At 37.8% G+C, this 22,972-nt stretch overlaps 2 protein-coding genes and 1 long non-coding RNA gene across 3 annotated transcripts; all 3 read right to left on the bottom strand.

Annotated features, from left to right (window-relative positions):
* Positions 1 to 651: 651 nt before the first annotated feature.
* On the bottom strand, positions 652 to 7,964 carry LOC107660233 (integrin beta-1-like). Its single transcript, XM_016449504.1, has 14 exons — positions 7,941 to 7,964; positions 7,538 to 7,742; positions 6,437 to 6,607; positions 6,125 to 6,360; positions 5,540 to 5,695; positions 5,336 to 5,431; positions 5,094 to 5,183; positions 4,389 to 4,529; positions 3,319 to 3,521; positions 3,001 to 3,239; positions 2,645 to 2,867; positions 2,240 to 2,469; positions 1,350 to 1,516; positions 652 to 1,236 (listed from the first exon to the last, which is right to left on the bottom strand). The coding sequence occupies exons 1-14, from the start codon at positions 7,962 to 7,964 to the stop codon at positions 1,171 to 1,173; spliced, it is 2,247 nt and encodes a 748-aa protein (XP_016304990.1). The 3' UTR covers positions 652 to 1,170.
* A 109-nt stretch (positions 7,965 to 8,073) lies between these two features.
* Positions 8,074 to 8,402, bottom strand: LOC107659818 (uncharacterized). The gene is made up of 2 exons (XR_001630959.1): positions 8,263 to 8,402; positions 8,074 to 8,151 (listed from the first exon to the last, which is right to left on the bottom strand). It is a non-coding gene; the product is annotated as an uncharacterized LOC107659818 (long non-coding RNA).
* A 1,085-nt stretch (positions 8,403 to 9,487) lies between these two features.
* On the bottom strand, positions 9,488 to 22,716 carry LOC107660224 (integrin beta-1-like). The gene is made up of 15 exons (XM_016449494.1): positions 22,605 to 22,716; positions 18,513 to 18,598; positions 18,201 to 18,405; positions 16,040 to 16,210; positions 15,737 to 15,963; positions 14,561 to 14,716; positions 14,357 to 14,452; positions 13,888 to 13,977; positions 13,403 to 13,543; positions 12,102 to 12,304; positions 11,788 to 12,026; positions 11,079 to 11,301; positions 10,766 to 10,998; positions 10,600 to 10,686; positions 9,488 to 9,809 (listed from the first exon to the last, which is right to left on the bottom strand). The coding sequence occupies exons 1-15, from the start codon at positions 22,714 to 22,716 to the stop codon at positions 9,805 to 9,807; spliced, it is 2,274 nt and encodes a 757-aa protein (XP_016304980.1). The 3' UTR covers positions 9,488 to 9,804.
* Between the last annotated feature and the right edge of the window lie 256 nt (positions 22,717 to 22,972).

Here is a 22,972-nt window from a genome sequence, read left to right as displayed (position 1 = left end):
CAACTTTATCTTTAACAGCATTCAAGATGTTTTTAACATTTCAAAACACATTCTCGTGTTAGCAGACAGATTACACTTTCACATGGGACCAACAATTCTACAACTAATATAAAATATCATAATGAAATATTATCAAAATATTCATCTGACGGAGGTGACAGAACTGACGGAGTTGACACATCTGACGGTGGTGACGAAAACCTGAATTTGTAGTCATTTTAACTATAAAATACATTGAATCAATCAATTACTGTATTAAAACAAACAACAAACAGTGAGTATGTTATTGTTTATACAGCTTTTATTCAAGAGTCACATATAAGTATTATGATATATCATTGGAACACAAAATCTTATGGTGGTGACAAAGTTGGCATCTCTTTCACAATACCAATTAAGTATTCTGTTGATGCTAGATGCTAATGGATCCTGCTTCAGGAGAATAAAATTATCTAAATATTTCAAATAATTTCTGCATATGAATGATTGAACCCTTCTCTGTGGACACACAGTTTTAGATGTAGTGAGAGGACATTAAGAAACATAGATTTGGTATAATAATGAGAAAATTAAATTGAAGGTGATAATTGTATTAAATACATTCTATTATTAATCCCTCATGACATTTAAAATTGAATATATTTTTATTTTTAAACCTAATAGCAGTTACCCTTGCTGGACCTGTTTTGTCCCATGTCTCAAGAATGACTACATGTTTTATTGGCTTTATAGAAAGTATTCGAAAATAATAATCATTGGTGAATCTTGTTGTGACTTCTTGTGCTCTGGAAAACCATAATCTCGCAGGAAATGAGGAGTTTAATATTTACATATAAACATTACAAAATAGAAAAGAAATATAATTAAGCAATGGGAAACTATCTTACAAATCAGTTCTCAACTGGCAGTCTGGGACCCAAAAATGCATTTGACTGGGTAATGGACAGAAGGCAAACACTAAAACCGCAAAAATAAATAGTTTATCAAAATTTGAAAGGGATGATAAAATTGTTGTTGGCATCAGAGTAGGTGTTTTTGTCCAAAGTCATAATATGTCCCAGATTACATTAAATACAGTTTATGATACTGTATTAGGTCACCAATGTAAAATCTGGGCGATGAAGCAAAGACCAGTTGAGAACTACTGCTGCAAGTCATCCTGAAGATCCATCAATTTCCCTCATATTTGGGGTTCATCACAGTTGTCACAGCACTCTTGTAGATGGGGTTGTCACCCTAAACAGAACAGCAGGTATTATTATCCCAATATGTTTTCCATAGCATGTACAGCCCTTAAAATGCATTTATTTGCAATATTAAAATAGAAATACTAATAAAGAGATGCATACTGTGTCCCATCTGGCATTCATCTTCTCTTTCTCGAACTTGGCGAACTCTCTGCGGTCATGAATAATCATGAGCAGCTTCCAGATGAGCAGAAGTGCTAAACCAATCAGAACGATTCCTGCGACCACACCAGCTACAATGGGGATGATATCAGGGCCAGAGGGACACTCTGTGGATACAGGCACAAAGCATTATGGGAAACAATGTAAAACTTGTAAACTAGTTATATAATAACTATAACTCAATAACTATAAATTAAGAAAGATGACATGAAACAGAAGTTGCAATCGTCTTTTCTTCACTATTGTGATGCATATCCAAGTGAAACTGCTTCTCGAATAAGAAAAAATGTAGGGTGGGACTTGGTTTTAAGGCCCATTCACACCAAGGACGATAACTATAAAGATAACGATAAAGATATAGTTCTAAAAATCGTTCTCAATATTAAAGAATAGCAGAGTCCACACCACAGCTATAACGATAAAGGCACAGAGAAACGATATCGCTGGAATCATTTTCAGAACGATTTTTTTCCAGCTGATGAACGATAAAAAAACATTGACAGCCAATCAGAAGCCATCCTGCTAAAACGAGCTCAAGAATTTAAAGCGGCAGACGAGCGTGCGCTTAGAATAAACAGACAATATCGTCCGCTGGTGTGGACGTTAATATCGTTAATGTTTATCCATTGGATCGTTTTCTTTGCTAATTGCTGCAATTTCATGTGAGTGACGGGTGACTTTAAATAGTCAAATCAATCAGGTTTACTTTAAAACTTCAGTGTCCAGTGCTTAAGTAGACACTCATTATTGTATTTAATATTTGCACAAAAAAAAACGTCATACTGGTACGTGGTAAGTTTTTCATCATTTATCATTTTTATCATTTTTACCCTTTTTTTCAGCCACAAAGACATCAATGTTGTCATCGTTTTTGGTAGTGTAGGTGAAGAAGAACCAGCAGTCGTCAACGTCGCGCTCTTTGCATTGATTGATGGGCTGGTCATTCGGCTGAGGAAGTTCCTCCTTAGTCTTCACTGCTGTAATATTGAAGGATCTGCAGTCTTTCTCACATGTATGTTTCTTGCTACCCATGCCAAATTGTTGGCACTCAACACAGTCCCTTTGAGGCAAAACACAGAGGAATGTATTTAGTACTGCTAGCTGAGATTAAATCATTTCATGATTGCACCGATTGCACTGTTTATTCAGATACAAAACTGACTACAAGCCAGTAGTTCAACCTACTGGGTTAGCTTTGTTAGTCTAACCTCATTAGTATTCAGCCAATAACTCACTTGTGTTGATTGCAAATTCTGGAGCAGGTTGGGCAGATTTCACAGGTTGAACCTTCAAATTTTTTGTCGGTACATTTACACACACCGCACTCGCAGGTGCCCCGACCGTTACAGATCAGCTTGTTACTGGCCACACAGTTTGAGGTGTCCAAAGAGCAGTCGCAAGCACTTCCTTTGTAGTTAGCATCACAGATACACTTTTTGCACTCGCATCGACCATGACCTGTGGGGAAAAGGATGCCTCAGTAACAAGTATTTTTGTCTTGTTTTCCAGAACAAATATCTAAATGGCAGAATTCATTCACAACAATAAAATACAGCAAAAGACAGAAGTGCAAATTCTCAATGGGTTGTACCTCCGCAGAGCTTGTTGTTGGAGCGGTCACAGCTGAAGTTGTCACACTCGCAGAACTGTCCGCTGTATATCTCCTCTGGATTTTCTCTTTTCTTGCACTCACACGTTCCACAGACACATTCTCCATTGTTGCTGCAGATGTCCGTCTCGTTATCCTTGCGGCAGTTTGCGTCCAGATCGTCTGTTAGGAACTCATCTTGGCTGCACTCACATAATCTGCCTAACCGGCCTTCATTACATCTGATATAAGAGATAACGTTGAATCAGGATAATTGTCATATTATCTGCATTTGCATATGAGATTAACAGCCTCTCAAACCTGCATACTCCACACTCCAGAGTGCCATGGCTGCCGCTACACTCCGGACTGTTTGGGATTCCATCTTTATGACACTCACATTCGCAGATGAAGTTGAGGACGATCTCCACCTTCTCGCTGAAGCCCAGCGGGTTGATCCTTATAGTCTCTGATTTATCTTTAGACGGACAGCCCTTAGCTGTGATTTCTATATCAAACATCACCTATGAGGTACAACACATTGTTTTGAATTCTAAGGCACTAGCATTGTGTACACTACAAATAAGAAGCTCTTTGTACATATTTAGAGATTCACTAAAGAGTCGTGTACTGTAAAAAACATTATGAATTTTTACAAAGCTTTAAAACACTACAATAAAACTTAATTGTACATCAACACATGACTAGATTTGATATAATTGTGCATTAGTTTGTTTTGTGTTATAATTTATCTTATTTCATTATTTTGATGTCAAATGCACTGCAAACCCTAATGAGTTATCAGAACTCTTAGATTTCATACAATTTTATGTTGTAAAATGTACAGACACAAACATGCCATCTGATAATTTTTGAAACATTCTCACCTTATTTTTATGGAGAATTTCTGGCAATCACAGCTGCCAGTTTTTACAAATAAATGTAACCTTTTTTCTACAATGTGCTATTTTAGGATGCAGTACTTCATATAAAACTTGCATATACTCCATCAGTTTATCTGCACTGAAGAAGTGCAACATGGAGATTGCTTTGCGCTGATTTGCACAGAACTGAAAATAAAAATAACTAGTTGGAACTAGTTTTAATTACATATATATGTTTTTGTTTCCAACACCTCGCCCTCCTCTTCCAGTCTTTCCTTTCGCAATTTCATTGGGTGTTGCTCAGTGCTGCTACAGTCTGAACTGGTATGTGTCCTAGATGTATGCACACTAGAATATCATTGATCAATGGGCATGAGCTGGAATTTTGCATATACCATATTTGATACCATATACCAACTTGTGCACTAAGCTTCAGCCACAGCTATCAAAAGGGAGTCACTCTACATGCACGGACAAGTGCAGATGTTCAGAAGTTCACTCTCTCACCTCATCCCCAATGGAGATGTTGGAGCACTTTCGCCCATTTTCTCCTTTTTCGCTCACTCCATTCTTGCAGTGGGAGATGTAGGAGATGGATACACCAGCAGGTAGCTTGCTGTTCTCCAGAATGACCTCTGAGGACAAAGACTGATTGGCACAATTAAACAAAGAGTATATTAGTGCTTGGCAAACAGTCATTCAAATACTACTTTTAAAGGCATAGTTCACTCAAATTCTGTCATCATTTACTTACCTTCATAACATTTTAAACCTGTATGACTTGTTTTTAATTCTGTGGGATACAAAAGAAGATGTTTTAAAATTCAATACTTCAAAATATCTTCTTTTGTGCTTCACAGAAGAAAGAAACACAAAAAAGTTTGCAACGACATGAGGGTGAATAAATGATGACAGAATTTTCATTTTTTGGTGCACTGTGCCTTTAAACTTCTAAATTTACTGGTCGCAGAACTGTTGATCCGACTGAGCAATAAGCTTCTTACCATTTTCTGATCATTCAAATGACTGAGTACATATTTAAGATTATAAACAACCATTATGCGTGGGAACTGCTGTAAAGTAGAATCCTTTGCAAACAAGAAAAGAGTAACAGTGGTTTTAGCTTCACTTCCTTTCAACCCTAAAAAGAACTAGAGCTGACCACAGCCAACCATTACTGACAGAGACATTATATAAATTACTTAAACTCACATTATATGCATCAATGATGAGCTGGATGACATTGGAAGAGTTGGTAGACAGTGTCCCCACTGCTGATTTAGGGATTAGTGCAGACAGCTCCTATTGCACACACACACACACACACACACACACACACACATTATGAGTCAATAAAGACTACAATCGGAGTTAAAGCTGATGTTTATATTATGAGATGATGAACATGATCTTGTTACAATGTGGAGAAGATATAATACACATATTGCACACACCTGATAAAGATCTCTGAATTGCTGTGTCACAGCAAAGATGGTCTGAATGTTGTTGTCACTCAGTGTGTCTACCACCTGAGAGATGGTGGGGTAGTCCTGTTAAAAACAACTGAAATCAAAGACACATTCTGACATTTCCAGTGGTCTCTCTGACTGTCTGAATATCTATCTATCTATCTATCTATCTATAAAACACATACTTACAAAGTAGTTGCTCATGGTGTACATATTATTCTCCAGATGGCATTTCCCATCATTTGGTCGAACAATGCCACCCAGTTTTCCATCTCCAGCAAAATGGAATCCAGCATCCGTGGAGAACACAAGGAGGCGAGTAACATTCCTCCAGCCGATCACTTCCTGAAATACAATCAAAACACAGCAGATAGAACACAGCTTCAAATGGTCAGATTTTGTCCAAACTTGTTGCATGCTGCTCCCTAGGACTCAATGAGATATTGAGTGTGTTTCTGATTTTACAAAGGCTCAATCACACACTGACTACACGCTTAGTGTTTTAAAATTAAATCACAACCCTCGGGTGACAGTCAGAACCAGTATATGAAGATAATGATGAAGTATGTATACATTATAAGAAAATCTGAGTTAAACTTCTGAATTTCTACATTTGGAGCATTTTCCATTAGAAAAACTATTTTATTGGAGCAAAAAGAAAGTAGCTGTGGGCGCAGCCATTCGCAGGGCAAGTACAACACTGCATGTGCAAACTTGTATTGGAGACTTTGCCCATAGTTCTCTGGCATTTATGGAATGTTCAGCTCTACTCACTGTGCAGACAGCAGCTTGCATGATTGCATCAAATCCTGCCTCGGGAGAGTCCAGGTTTCCAGAGGTTTTCTGCTGGCTGACCTCTTGGGTGAACAATGCACCATCGTCGGTCAAGTTCAGGACATTTTTGTAGCTGAAGGGCGCGGAGCAGTCATTTGGAAAACATGGGTTCTTCAGATACTTCGGTGTCATCAGAATGTAAGGCATAACCAGTTTCTCCAAAAATGAACCAAAACCTGCAAACAAGAGTTAGCAGATCATTTAACAATAAAAGCGTATGCAGGTGTGGATGTGAGCATGTGTTCTCCTAACCTATCCGCAGGTCTTTTGTGATGTGCTGCATCGCCCTGGCAAGTTCGGTTCCCAGGTTCTTGACATTTTCAAGATTACTTCGCATGGAGTCGCTGAGGTCCATCAGGAAGTACAGATCGATGGGATAATCCTCTGCCCTCTTGAACTTGAGAGTAAACTTCTGTGATTCATCTGTAGGGTGAAAAAATATGCCATGAATGCTATGACCAGTCTGCTAAACTTATTTTCTAGGTGATCAGACTTCTATCACTATGTTAACTAATAAAGGAATAGTCAACTTAATAGTAAAAAATTGACTCACCCACGTCATTGCAGACCTTTATGAATTTTTTCTTGCTTATGCAGAACACAAAAGGTTTTTTTACATTTTTATTCTGGTTACATAATGAAAGGGAATGAGGACTGTCAAGGGGCTGTCAAGCTCCAAAATCAAAACAAAAAAAGCAACATATCGATTCGACTTGTGCAATACATTACAAATATTTAGTCGTACAATAGCTTTGTTTGACGAACAGAAATTTGAGTTCAGTCACCGATAATTTTCCCGGTCAGTCAGTGGGTGAACTCGAGAACCGAATCCATTCGTGAACAAGACTTTCAGGCCAGCTCGGTGAACTACATCAGCTGATTAATTGAAAAGGATCAACTCAAAAAATGATTCGTTTATTAGTCAGACTCTTGTTGATTTTCCTGTGAATGGCAATGAGAGCGCATGTCAAGGTTTTCAGTGAATAAATATTGGCCGATTTCTTTTACAAATCTAATGTATAGATTTAGAAGATTTGGAATATGACATAACGAGTCTTTAATGCCCACATTTATAGTACTTTTATGGTAATTACTATTACTTTTTTTGTTCATTTTTTTCCCCTTCACAAGCATCCTCAGTCCTTATTCACTTTCATTATATTGAAAAGTGTGGCAAATATGTTCTTCGGAAATCCTTCTGTGGTCCATGAAGGAAATAATACATACAGGTTTGGAAAAACATATGGGTGAGTAAATGAAGAAATTACATTTTAGATGAACTTGATTTATATCTCACAACACATTCAGACACATCCAGTGATGTTTTTGTTGTTCACAGATAGGGTCCAGTACCTGATCGGAGGTTCAGAGTGAGTTTCTGTGGCTGAATCTGGGTGATCTCATCAGGCCTCAGATTCTGTCCTCCATCAATTTTACGGTTTGTGACGGGTTTGTTCTTGTCGATGGTGACCGTTCCTCGAGGGTTTTCTATGCCGAGTGGAGTGCAACCAGCCTTTTCCAGAGAATCTCTGTCATCACAGCGTGAAGGTTTGAAACCCTGTTAAGATGCAAGCAGAGACTTGCTAAGTACACATTCTGGTAAGACTCAGATCATCTTCCAGAGTCAAGAGAAGACGATCAAGCTTTGTAGACAAAGATTGATCACTGTATTATAGATTTGCTATATATATATATATATATATATATATATATATACATATATACAAACACAATATTAACTTCCAGAATCTATGACTATTGAAGTGTTGTGAGATTTCATGGCCGTGAAAATAAAGAAAAGTGAAAAAAAAAAGCTGTTACTCACCTTAACACATGCTCCTAAAGCTCTTCCTAGAATTGTGTGTTTATGAAGTAAATGTTTATATGCTCACCTTTTCCTGATGTCTTGAGTTACACTCCAGGTTACAGTACACCTTAACAGTCCTGTAGGCATATGAAGAATGTTTCTGAAATGGCACACAAAACAAAATAACAGCGGTTGTACCGAGTGTGTTTGAGGTGAGAGCAGGTCTTGTTCAGTAGTTCAGAATGATACAGCAGCAGCAGCAGTCTCATACCTCACACACACAGGAAACAGACTAAAGGATTGTAAAGTTTGGGCGGGACATGTCAGAGTGAGGCTCCTCCCCCAGATCAGACTCACATTAGAAAAAAATAATAAGAAAAAGATTTGACTCTCACCAGACATAAAAATATTTTCAATAATAATAATAATTTAATATAAAATATTTATCAATGCATGACAAAATGAACATAAAAAGTGAAAATATTTTGAATAATAGTTTTGGAATTATATATATATATATATATATATATCATAATGCATGACAACAATGAACAAAATAAAATGTAATAATCTAATAATAAAATGCAAAGGAGCATATTCAGGGAAAATTTGCACAAAACTGAAAGTACACATATATACAGATGGATCAAAAGATTCAGTTGGATAAGGTGTATATTCCAGAATTATGTGTAGAAATGTCAAAAAGACAAACATCTAAAATATCAATATATTCTATAGAAATAATTGCCATTATACTAGGTTTAACATGGGTAGAGGAGGAAATAAGACTTAAGCATCAGTAATAAAAATAATATTATCTATCCAGAAATCACCCATAGAAGATTTAATGAATGAAATATTTGTGCTCTTGTATCATATTCAAAGGACAGGAGAGGCAGCTGGATTCTGTTGGGCACCATAAAGGGATTTCAGCCATTTCAACTGAAAGGTGATGGATGTAATGTTAATTTTGTCCACTAGAAGAACCTGCAGGATACGATATCTTGATAAATAAAATGATAAATGAAAGATAAATAAATGCTCAAATAAATAATTTTATTTGTAAAATTATGGTGCACTGGTAATATAATTTTATATAATTAGTTACAAAGAAATCGCTCATAGATCATTAAATGTTCTAACCTTTATATCCCAATAAAGCTCAAAACAGATCTGTGACCCTGGACCACAAAACCAGTCTTAAGTCGCTGGGGTATATTTGTAACAATAGCCAAAAGTACATTGTATGGGTCAAAATTATCAATTTTTCTTTTATGGCAAAAATCATTAGTATATTAAGTATTTTGTAAATTTTGTACCGTAAATATATCAAAACTTCATTTTTGATTAGTAATATGCATTGCTAAGAACTTCATTTGGACAACTTTAAAGGCGATTTTCTCAATATTTTGATTTTTTTGCACCATCAGATTTCAGATTTTCAAATAGTTGTATCTCAGCCAAATATTGTCCTATCCTAACAAACTATACATCAATGGAAAGCTTATATATTCAGCTATCAGAGGATGTATACATCTCAATTTCGAAAAATTGACACTTAAATCAAGGTGCAAGACAAATATATTTCTGTCCATTTAAAATTAAAAGACTATTTTATTTGCTTCTCTTAAGGAAATACATCTATAAAATTTCTATAAAGACACAATTATTGTCAGCGCCAATAACCCCGTGTTTAGTGCGTCGACAAATAGCACAACTGCGCTCATGGCGACCCGAGTTCGATTCCCGTCTCGAGGTCCTTTGCCGATCCCGCTCCCCTCTCTCCTCCCAGTAATTTCCTGTCATCTCTCTTCTATCCTATATGAATAAAAAGACATAAAAATAATAATAATTAAAAAAAGACACAATTATTTAGTATTGTGGTATGAATAACACATTCTCATGTAACCTAAAACACCTCTCAAGCCCTAGAATTATTCTATTTATGTATGTTTTCTAACATGTTGTTTTGGTAATGACAATATGACAGTTTGCTCTGTATAGTAAACACAGTTTTACAATAATATAATATGTGGAAATATATGATCAATATCCTAAAAGACTAGGCTAAAACAACATGCAAGCATAGCACAGCAATCATCATCTTCTTGTTGACCTATGGCATCCTATGCACATACACGACATCTTTTGACAGAAAAAAATTACAGAGGGTTTGTTGACAGTTGACATGAGTTGTCTCCTTTGACACCAGTGTGTTGCTGTAACCTGTTTCATTAAACCCTATCAGTCTCAGTAAAGATTCAGTATGGACTTTGCTGTAAAAACCACGTCATTAGACATTTCAGTTGGATTGCTAATCATACAGTGGCCCATTGATGCTTAAATCCCAATGGTTGTCACTTGTGGCTATATTTTTCCTTTTTCTGGATTTAAACTGTCTGGGTGTCAGAGAAGCTAAGTCGTAGCCATTGGTGCTTGGATGCTGATAATCGCCGCTTATAATCGTGATTATATTTAGCAAGAATTCTGCCAATAGCTCGCCTGCATTCAAATAAAGAAAGTCATTGAAAGTCAAACTCCAGGGCAGGTTGGGCAGATTTCACAGGTCGGACCATAAAAATTTGGGTCGGTACATCTACACACACACCACACTCGCAGGTGCCCCGACCGTTACAGATCTGTTTGTTACTGGCCAGACAGGTTGAGGTGTCCAAAGAGCAGTCGCAAGCACTTCCTGTGTAGTAACAATATAACTAGTTAACTAAAAAAATATAACTCAAGACCTGCTGGTACTTATTTCATCTTCCACTTACCAAGCTCCTCTGCCACATGGACTTCAACGGTGCCGTCGTTCTTGGTAGCGTAGGTGAAGAAGAACCAACAGTCGTTAGCGTCACGCTCTTTGCAGTGATTGATGTAGGGCTGGTCGTTGGGCTGAGGAAGTTCCTCCTTCTTCTTCTTTATTATAAGATTGAAGTAGCTACATTCTTTCTCACATGTGTCTTTCTTGTCACCAGTACCAAATGCTCGGCACTGGACGCAATCCCTGTGAGGAAAGCCAGGCGAATATATTTAGTGCTGCTAGCTGAGCCAGTTGTTCAAGCAAATGTCCTGTTAGTAACTCACTTGTGTTCAGTACAAACTCCAGGGCAGGTTGGGCAGATTTCACAGGTTGGACCCTGAAACTTTGAGTCGGTACATTTACACACGCCGCACTCGCAGATGCCCCGACCGTTACAGATCTGTTTGTTACTGGCCAGACAGGTTGAGGTGTCCAAAGAGCAGTCGCAAGCACTTCCTGTGTAGTTAGCATCACAGATACACTTTCGGCATTCACATTGACCATGACCTGTGGGGAAAAAAATGCCACAGTAATAAGTTTCCTAATTCACTTCCAAAAATAAAAATAAATAAATAAATAAAATAAAATAATAATAATATTTTTTCTTGTTTTCCAGTAAAAATATCTAATTTTTTAAATCAAGATACATTTACTTGTAAATGAAAATGATTCAAAATATGAACTTTTTTTTTTCTGGCAAATTTATCAAATATTATCAAATATTAATTATAAAATATGGTAAGAAAAACTAACTTAATTCAAAGGGAAACGATAATTTTTCAGATTTTTTTCTTGTTTAAGCAAATTCAATTGATTTTGATACATTTTATAGAAGAAAAGACTTTCACTGCAAAAATATTAGTATTTCTGTCCTGTTTTCCAGTACAAATATCTAAAAATTCTTAAATCCAGATACATTTAAGCAGTACGACTTAATTAAGATATATTAAGCCTTTTTTTTAGGCTTAATATTTAGTACAAAATGGGTTGTACCTCCGCAGAGCTTGTTGTTGGAGCGGTCGCAGTTGAAGTTGTCACACTCACAGAACAGTCCGCTGTATCTCTCCTCTGGGTTGTCTCTTTTTTTGCACTCACACGTTCCACAGACACATTCTCCATTGTTGCTGCAGATGTCTGTCCCCTTATCCTTGCGGCAGTTTGCGTCCAGATCGTCTGTCAGGACCTCATCTTGGCTGCACTCACATAATCTGCCTAACCGGCCTTCATTACACCTGATATGAGAGAAAACGTTAAATCAGATCATTATATTATCTGCATTTGCATATGAGATTAACAGCCTCTCAAACCTGCATACTCCACACTCCAGAGTGCCATGGACGCCGCTACACTCCGGACTGTTTGGGACTCCGTCTTTATGACACTCACATTTGCAGATGAAGTTGAGGACGATCTCCACCTCCTCAGTGAAGCCCAGCGGCTTGATCTTTATAGTCTCTGATTTACCTTTAGATGGACAGCCCTTAGCCGTGATTTCTATATCAAACTTCACCTATGAGGCACAACACATTGTTTTAAATAACAGGTGCATATTATTTATGGGAATTGAAATAGCCCGTAGGGTGTGTAGGGTTAGTTTTATTTGTGACATGTTCTTTAGAATGTTAAGGCCTCATGCACATTACAAGACAGGAGCTCTTTACTATAAAATACTGACAAAAATGTTTTTTGTAAGTAAAAACTACAAATTGTCATTTTTGTTATCAGTGGTGTACATTAGGGTGGTTTGTGTTACAATCAATTTATGTTATTTATTTAATGTTTATTACATTATTTTAGTGTATTAAGTCATCAGAATGTAAAAAATGGGAGGTAATGTAACTTGTGTTACATATTTTTTAAGCTATACTCAGATATTTAAGGTGCAATAGGTAATTGTCTTCAGAAACATTTTTTGTTATGCTGGTTGAAAGTCTCTAAACATCCCGATAGCAATCATTATGTTAAGTGGTCTAAATGTATTTATCTGTATTTATATATTCTGTCAACATATGTATCTGCATACCTCTGCGCACCCGGTTCGCGCAGACAGGATAGTCATCAGCGCGTTCACGCACACTGTGCAGACAGAGCGAGAATGGCAGACAAACATCAACAACCAGATCGTCCTTTCCTGGTATTGTAGTACTTTTAAAGTTTTCTCGCCGGTGAATGACACATGATGTAGCCCAGCGGTTCCCAATTCCAGTCCTCGTGCACATATTTTGCATGTCTCGCTTAGTTAACACACCTGATAACCAACTCGTTAGAACTGAGCTAAGTCATGAACTGTGTTCCAATCGATATGATCCCTACACAGTGTTTACTGCTCCCTACTCCCTGAGCAGGGGTTTACTTCACTTCGGAACATGGGCTGGAATTAGGAAGGGGTGGGACGTTCGCTCTCAGTGCTATCAGGCTAAAGTTAGCACTTTCCAAGATCTCCTACTGCACCTTTAAGTTAGGGGAACTTTCAATTTTGACAAATATGTTCAAATATTCAAAATATTGTCACTATTTATTTACGGTACATTTCAGGCAATCACAGACGCCAGTAAATTTAACTTTATTTATTTATTTAAACAATGCAGTTAGTCGCTCACTCTCTCACCTCATCCCCAATGGAGATGTTGGAGCACTTTCTCCCATTTTCTCCTTTTTCGCTCACTCCATTCTTGCAGTGGGAGATGTAGGAGATGGACACCCCAGCAGGTAGCTTGCTGTTCTCCAGAATGACCGCTGAGGACAAAGACTGATTGACACAATTAAACACAAAGAGTACATTAGTGCTTTGCAAATATTCATTCAAATACTACTTTTAAAGGGATAGTTCACTCACATTCTGTCATCAATTACTCACCCTCATGTCATTTTAAACCTGTATGAGTTTTTTGTTCTGTGGGATACACAGTTTCTAGTGAGTCTGAAGACCTTGATAAGCTGGTTCAGGTTTGTTTAATTAGGGTTGGAGCTAAACTCTGCAGCATAGTGGCCCTCCAGGAAGACGTTTGTGCATTCCTGCCCTAAAATGAACTAGAACTGACCACAGCCATCCATTACTTACATACAGACATTATATAAATAACTTGAACTCACATTATATGCATCAATGATGAGCTGGACGACACTGGAAGGGTTGGTAGACAGCGTCCCCACTGCTGATTTAGGAATTAGAGCAGACAGCTCCTATTGCACACACACACACACACACACACACACACACACACACACACACATTTGCCTAAAATAACGATCAAAGTACAGCGAGAGCGATTCGTAAGCATAAGGAGCCATCTGCTCTGCTCTCTATCGCTCTTGTGGTACTAGATGTCATAAAACGATCGATCTGCACAGCACAAACGGCCAAAACCTGGTTATTTTAGGTAATTTAGAAATCCAGGGCAGAACATGTCCCCGGGAAGTGGCACGTTTGGTCACCTTAACACAAATGCATTATGAGTCAATACAGACTACAATCTGAGTTAATCCTGATGCTTATATTATGAGATGATGAACATGATGTTGTTGCAATGTGGAGAAGATATAATACACATATTGCACACACCTGATAAAGATCTCTGAATTGCTGTGTCACAGCAAAAATGGTCTGAATGTTGTTGTCACTCAGTGTGTCTACCAGCTGAGAGATGGTGGGGTAGTCCTGTTAAAAACAACTGAAATCAAAGACACATTCTGACATTTCCAGTGGTCTCTCTGACTGTCTGAATATCTATCTATCTATCTATCTATCTATAAAACACATACTTACAAAGTAGTTGCTCATGGTGTACATATTATTCTCCAGATGGCATTTCCCATCATTTGGTCGAACAATGCCACCCAGTTTTCCATCTCCAGCAAAATGGAATCCAGCATCCGTGGAGAACACAAGGAGGCGAGTAACATTCCTCCAGCCGATCACTTCCTGAAATACAATCAAAACACAGCAGATAGAACACAGCTTCAAATGGTCAGATTTTGTCCAAACTTGTTGCATGCTGCTCCCTAGGACTCAATGAGATATTGAGTGTGTTTCTGATTTTACAAAGGCTCAATCACACACTGACTACACGCTTAGTGTTTTAAAATTAAATCACAACCCTCGGGTGACAGTCAGAACCAGTATATGAAGATAATGATGAAGTATGTATACATTATAAGAAAATCTGAGTTCAGCTTCTGAATTTCTAAATTTGGAGTATTTTCCATTAGAAAAACTATTTTATTGGAACAAAAAAATTTTAACGGCCTGGAGTCACAACCACACCTCAAGACATTGTTCGGATGATTTATTTCAAGACATTTGTCATGTTTCTCTCCTGAAATCTCATGTGTGTTGAGCTAATTTCTTGTGCACCTCATAAACCTTCCATTGCAATTTCCAAAACATCATTTTAGAGCTAAAAACAGAGGCTTGAGCCATTCATATGCAGGCTAATGCAGTTATTAATGCAGTCTGGTGCAGTTATTAGAGAGAGAGAGAGATTAAGCGCGTGTAAATACCTGCGTCTGTGTCTCTCAACAGTGTTCAGCAGCTGCGTCTACTAATGGCAAATCTTTAAGTTGAACTGCTAAAACTATTTTATCGATAAATTTAAAAACATCGCTGACAACTAGTTTTTGTTTGCGTCTCCACGTGTGCGTGGGTGCGAGAGAACAGGAGAAAGAAAACGTGATTTACGTACATAAAAAAGGTGGAAAACATGGAAATAGTTTGTCATATTTTAACCTATTGTTCATTATATTTATTTGCTCAATGTCTTTTGGGGTTTTGGTTCTTTTACTGTTATAGATAGCCCATAGTATAGCAAAAATATTACAGCTATATCTCTTCATTGTGTATGGGCCCCCCTGGACGAGCGAGCATAGGCACGTGCATGCCTATGTGTAATTCCGGCCCTGCCCATAGTTCTCTGGCATTCAGGGAATGTTCAGCTCTACTCACTGTGCAGACAGCAGCTTGCATGATTGCTTGAAATCCTGCCTCTGAAGAGTCCAGGTTTCCAGAGGTTTTCTGCTTGCTGACTTCTTGAGTGAACAATGCAGTGTCATCTGTCAAGTTCAGGACATTTATGTAGCTGAAGCGGGCTGTGCAATTGTTTGAAAAACATGGGTTCTTCAGATATGTTGGCGTCACCGGAATGAAAGGTTTCTCCAAGAATAAACCAAAACCTGCAAACAAGAGTTAGCAGATCATTTAACAATAAAAGCGTACGCAGGTGTGAATGTGAGCATGTGTTCTCCTAACCTATCCGCAGGTCTTTTGTGATGGGCTGCATCACCCTGGCAAGTTCGGTTCCCAGGTTCTTGACATTCTCAAGATTATTTTGCATGGAGTCGCTGAGGTCCATCAGGAAGTACAGATCGATGGGATCATCTTCTGCCCTCTTGAACTTGAGAGTAAACTTCTGTGATTCACCTGTAGGGTGACAAAGACGATCGAGAGACAAAAAGAAATATAAAACATGCTAAACTTACTTTATAGGCAGAGGCGGACAGTAACTAAGTACATTTACTTGAGTATTGTACTTAAGTACACTTTTTGAGTATCTTTACTTGAGTATTATTTTTTCTGGGAACTTGTGACTTTAACTTCACTACATTTGAAAGACAAATATTGTACTTTTCACTCCACTGCATTTCTATGAAGGTACTTGAAGTAGAAAGTCGTTAGCAGCTTTGAAAGTCAGTGGGTGATTTCTTTCTTCTCTAAAAACTGTATTGTTTTCAGACAGTTTATCAGTAATCACTCTTGTAGGGCTACATGAAGTGATTTCCCAGCATTTTTTTGAACACTGAACAATTGCAAATGTTATATTTATTTAAAACAATTAAATAATAAGAAGTTAATATTGTGGTATATATTAGACACAATATTGTCTGATTTTGCTAAATTGTGTACGTGAAAATATTACCTATAAAGCCACAGAAGAACTGTTGTGCATCTCCTAATAAAACACAATAGATGTTGGACTTGAAGCAGCACTGCACAGACCATTTTGTGTGTGACATCAAAGTACCGCGAGAGCGATTAGACGGCATTTTTAAAAATGTTGTTTTGATGTCAAATAAGTCTTGCTGTTTTGCTTTATTGTGTTGCTGTTGTAAAAGTTATACAGCTACAGTTGTGTTGCTGGGTTTTAATGCACACACTGTCAGAGCTATGTGAGATCACTACCATCCTGCTTTTGTGGGGGTGGGTAGGGGTGTTAAATAATTATTTTTTTTCCCCCATAGGTTTTTAACATTCTAAAAGCTCTTTATTCCAAAGATACTACAAGCTAGTCAGTGTATTCAGTAGGTGTAATGTATTCTATGTTGCTTCAAAAGTATTGCAAGTATTACGTACAACAATAAAACAGTGCATTGACATAAGAAAGGAAATTTACTTTTGGTACTTAAGTACTTTTAAAAGCAAGTACTTCTGTACCTTTACTTAAGTCAAAATCTGTCTTTACAACTTTTACTTGTAATGGAGTAATATTTGACCAGCAGTATCTGTACTTTCACTCTAAAAAATGCTGGGTTAAAACAACCCAATAGCTGGGTTTGTCCATTTTTTTAGAGTATTCACTCAAGTAATGGAATTGAGTACTTTGTCCGCCTCTGTTTATAGGTGACCAGTTATTATTTATAATTACAAGAATAATTCACTTAATAGTAAAAACAACATCATTTACCCTCATGTCGTATTACTTTTTTTGCTTATGCAGAACACAAAAGATTATTTTTACAAAATAAATAAATATCCTGGTCACTCTTTTCAACACGATGAAAGTGAATTAGGACTGCCAAGAGCTGTCAAACTCCAAAACAAAACAACAAAATATAATAAAATATCGACTTGTGCATTACATTACAAATCTTCTGAAGATATACAATAGTTCTGCTTGACAAACAACTGGAAATTTGACTCGTTGAGTCACCGATCATCTTGACTCGAATATTGAATCAGCGAGTTTAACTTGAGAACCGAATCAATCCAATCAATCGAATTCATGAACGAGTCATCCAGACTGGCTCGGTAAAAGATTAAACTCAAAAGAACAATTCGTTTAATGAATCAGACATCACGGCTTGTCAAGGAGAGTGGATGGTGGATGTCAAAATTTTGAGTTAATACACAGACTTGCATATGGGTTGGACCACATTCATAGTAGGCTACATTGTGTTTTTTTGTTCATTTTCTCATTCACAAGCGTCCTCTCAGTTTTCATTCATTTTCATTGTATTGGAAAATACAAATATTCTTCAGAAATTCTCCTTTTGTGGTCCATGAAAGAAACAAAGTCATACATGTTTGGAACAGCATGAGGGTGAGTAAATGATGAAATTTTTTTTTTCATGAAAAAACGTTTGTCCTTATTCTTTATCTCACAAACACATCTAGTGATGTTGGGGTCCAGTACCTGATCGGAGGTTCAGGGTGAGTTTCTGTGGCTGAATCTGGGTGATCTCATCAGGCCTCAGATTCTGTCCTCCATCAATTTTACGGTTTGTGACGGGTTTGTTCTTGTTGATGGTGACCGTTCCTCGAGGGTTTTCTATGCTGAGTGGAGTGCAACGAGCCTTTTCCAGAGAATCTCTGTCATCACAGCGTGAAGGTTTGAAACCCTGTTAAGATGCAAGCAGAGACTTGCTAAGTACACATTCTGGTAAGACTCAGATCATCTTCCAGAGTCAAGAGAAGACGATCAAGCTTTGTAGACAAAATAACTTACAGGATCTTTGCACCACGCACACTGTGGCCCGATCTGAATACACTCTCCACATGTTTTGGCATTTGCAGAAATACATATATTGCTGTCTGAACGCAAAATACGTACACAACAACTTTCAGTCAGATTCAATAGGCTATCACCATTTCCCAGTGACTAACTCTCTTATGCAGAATATTATTTATGTCAGTCAGTGGGTGAACTCGAGAACCGAATCCATTCGTGAACAAGACTTTCAGGCCAGCTCGGTGAACTACATCAGCTGATTAATTGAAAAGGATCAACTCAAAAAATGATTCGTTTATTAGTCAGACTCTTGTTGATTTTCCTGTGAATGGCAATGAGAGCGCATGTCAAGGTTTTCAGTGAATAAATATTGGCCGATTTCTTTTACAAATCTAATGTATAGATTTAGAAGATTTGGAATATGACATAACGAGTCTTTAATGCCCACATTTATAGTACTTTTATGGTAATTACTATTACTTTTTTTGTTCATTTTTTTCCCCTTCACAAGCATCCTCAGTCCTTATTCACTTTCATTATATTGAAAAGTGTGGCAAATATGTTCTTCGGAAATCCTTCTGTGGTCCATGAAGGAAATAATACATACAGGTTTGGAAAAACATATGGGTGAGTAAATGAAGAAATTACATTTTAGATGAACTTGATTTATATCTCACAACACATTCAGACACATCCAGTGATGTTTTTGTTGTTCACAGATAGGGTCCAGTTCCTGATCGGAGGTTCAGAGTGAGTTTCTGTGGCTGAATCTGGGTGATCTCATCAGGCCTCAGATTCTGTCCTCCATCAATTTTACGGTTTGTGACGGGTTTGTTCTTGTTGATGGTGACCGTTCCTCGAGGGTTTTCTATGCTGAGTGGAGTGCAACGAGCCTTTTCCAGAGAATCTCTGTCATCACAGCGTGAAGGTTTGAAAAATGATGATTTAATTTATTAAGGGAAAAAAACTGTCCAAACCTACCTGGCCCTACGTGAAAAATTAATTGCCCCTCCTGTTAAAGGAGACATATTATGCCCCTTTTAACAATATGTAATATAAGTCTCTGGTATTACAGCTCGGACCTGCTAAAAACGTCTGTTTTGGTTCTGATTATTATGTTTATAGCGCTGAAATCATGCGTATTAAACCATATGAGTTTATACTTCTGATATACGGTTTTCTGAGTGCACACATCCGCATCCGCATCCGCAATAAATCGCATGTTTATTTTAGATCTGTGTGGCAGCAGCAATATACAGTAAATAAATCAATAAATCCTGCTGGGACTCTAAATAGTGTTTTGTGCTTGTCAGTGCAGCCAAAGGCAGAACAGTTAGCATGCTTTGCTCAAACTTTCGCCATGGCATTAGAACTGTACACCGTTGTCACTTGTGAAATCAAAATATCGGTGTCTTGGGTGTAAATTTACATATTAAGGGGCGGTAATATTATAATGAGATCCCTTTACAAAATAGTTGACATGTATCAGTCTGGAAAGGGTTATAAAGTCATTTCTAAGGCTTTGGGACTCCAGCGAACCACGGTCTGAGCCATTATCCACAAATGGAGAAAACTTGTAACAGTGGTGAACCTTCCCAGGAGTGGCTGGTCTACCAAAATTACTCTCAAGAGCACAACGACGAGGTCATAAAAGAACCCAGAACAACATCTAAAGAACTGCAGGCCTCACTTGCCTCAATTAAGGTCAGTGTTTATGATTCAACAATAAGAAAGAGACTGAACTTTTTGGAAGGTGTGTGTCCCGTTACATCTGGCGTAAAACCAACACAGCATTTCATAAAAAGAACATCATACCAACAGTCAAACACGGTGTGGTAGTGTGATGATCTGGGGCTGCTTTGCAGCTTCAGGACCTGGACGACTTGCCATAATTGACGGAACCATGAATTCTGCACTCTATCAGAAAATCCTGAAGGAGAATGTCCGGCCGTCAGTTTGTGACCTCAAGTTCAAGCGCACTTGGGTGATGTAGCAGGACAATGATCCCAAACACACCAGCAAGTCCACCTCTGGATGGCTCAAGAAAAACAAAATTAAGGTTTTGGAGTGGCCAAGTCAAAGTCCGGACTTAAATCCGATTGAGATGCTGTGGCATGACCTTAAACAGTCTTTTCATGCTCGAAACAAAAACCCTCCAATGTGGCTGAATTAAAACAATTTTGCAAAGAAGAGTGGGCCAAAATTTCTCCACAGCGATGTGAAAGACTCATTGCCAGTTATCGCAAACACTTGATTGCAGTTGTTGCTGCAAAGCGTGGCACAACCAGTTATTAGATTTAGGGGGCAATTACTTTTTCACGTAGGGCCAGACAGGTTTGGACTAGTGTTAATTTCATTAACGAAGACTATGAAGAAAAATGTTCGTTGACGAGCTTTTTTCCCATGACTAAGACAATACGAAGACGAGACGACAAGGTCAATAATCGTTAACTATGACTATATCAACATGCAATTTCGTTGACGAAATAAGACGAGACTAAAATGTATTCAAAAAAATAAAAACTTTAACAAAAACCTTTATTTTCGTCAAAAAAGGAGACAATGTTATTGCGGACTGCTCTACACACCTCTACTACGCGAGCTTTCATGAGTGCGGTTGCCAGATATCAAAAGTTCCAATCCCCGAATCAGAGCTTCGCTATTACAAGCATACATTTTCTGCCCGGTGTTTTACTTATTTTAAGCAATCTGGCAACCATTTGCACGAGCTCGCTCCTTATTGCGGAAGCGCCGCCGCCGATGATCTGAAAACACCGACAAACATGTTGGAGTTTAGCGATCAAAATGAAAGCATCATTCAGCCGGTCTGTGTTCTGTCATGAGATCTCAACTATATTGTTTGCAGTTGTGGTTGCTGTATAAATGCACTTACTCGACCGCTGTTGTTTTAATAGATAAGTAGGCTATTGCAATTTGAAATTTCACTGTTAAATTTTTCGTTTCTTTTAGCAGTTTTCATAATGTAGACAGAGAGATTGCATAAGTCTTTGGTATTAAATTATATAATAAAAAGCCTATAATAAATCAGTACACTAGATGAGGTAAAATACACCCAGAGCATGGGCGTCGCTAGGCCATTTTTAGGGGGGCTATAGCCCTAGTTTAGGGGTCTGCAACCTTCAACATCAAAAGAGCCATTTTGGCCCCTTTCACACCGAATAAATTTCATGTGGAGCCACAAAACTTATTTAATCCCTAAAATGACGATAACACAGCATATAGCTAAAGTTTTATATTCAGTTATGTTACAGGGCAGGGGCGTAGCAATCATTTCAGAAGTGATAATAATAAAGAATTATTATTATTTATGTATGTTTGTCTAATTGACAAAAAACTTTTATGTCTTACTTTTAATTGGCTAAGAAATAAAATACAGTGCTGGACAATAACCAATCATTTGTATTCTATAATATTTTTGGTAGCTACTGTAATAAATGCTATGTCAGTTAGCACTGTATCATTCATATACTTTATTTCCTTGAAAAACACACACAAACCATATATTGTTGCAATCGTTTATTGTCTTCATGTTTCATTAGTTATGGTTTATGCTTGTTATTCAGCTTAGCTACAGTGATTGCTGGATGCCTTTGTCTATATTAGGGATTTCCTGCACGTCAAAAGTTATTACTACTTCTAGGAGTCCATTTTGGACTTTCTGCGTGAGAGCGTCCTCCAGCTTCGAGTATGAATGAGACACTGCGGGAGAGTGTTGAGCGCTCCGTAATGTTCACGTCAATTTGGATACGAATAAAACGTATCCAAAAGGACGTGACTATCTTGTCTCTTTTAATTTAAATCTAGATTTATTCACACTGGCCCTTGAAAACGTCTACGTGAACACACTTGTCCGAAAAAAGTGCAGGGGAAGAGTTTAGGTTTTATTAAAGGGGTCATGTGATGCTATTTTAAAGATCATTATTTTGTGTATTTGGTGTAACAGAATATGTTCCGAAAAAGAACTGTTCCGCCGCCTAACAAGCAGGCGCATTAACTCCTCTTCTGCATGCGCTCTCTTTGAAATAGGAATCGTTGCCACATTTCCTGTTAACATCTTTCATTTATCACTGTCTCGTTTGTATTTGGCCAGTTTGGAGAAAGCCTCACCAAACCTGACCAGCCAGGCGTTTGCGATCACGGGAACTTGGAAGACACTTGTACAAACGCGGATGGGTGGCATGAATGGAGATGGCTCAAGATCGGCGATGTAGTATTTGGTTTCCCAACAAGGTCCATTGCCCAACACATAATTAATTTGCTGAATGCATAAACTGTATTTTCCTGCGCTCAAATTTAGCCAGTAGCCAGTCTTGTAGGCTACTCTCCTAGGTTCACAAAACTGTCGTCCATAAAATACGTTGCACAAATTCGAACATCTGGGTTGTGCTGTTCTGTTGTAAATAAATCTTAATCAATGATTCCTCATTGCATCTACT

The sequence above is a fragment of the Sinocyclocheilus anshuiensis genome, unplaced genomic scaffold, assembly GCF_001515605.1.
Source record: "Sinocyclocheilus anshuiensis isolate Anshui unplaced genomic scaffold, SAMN03320099.WGS_v1.1 scaffold850, whole genome shotgun sequence".
Lineage (NCBI taxonomy): Eukaryota > Metazoa > Chordata > Actinopteri > Cypriniformes > Cyprinidae > Sinocyclocheilus > Sinocyclocheilus anshuiensis.
Note: the sequence above shows the minus strand (reverse complement) of the source record. Positions and strands in the feature narration are given on the sequence as shown.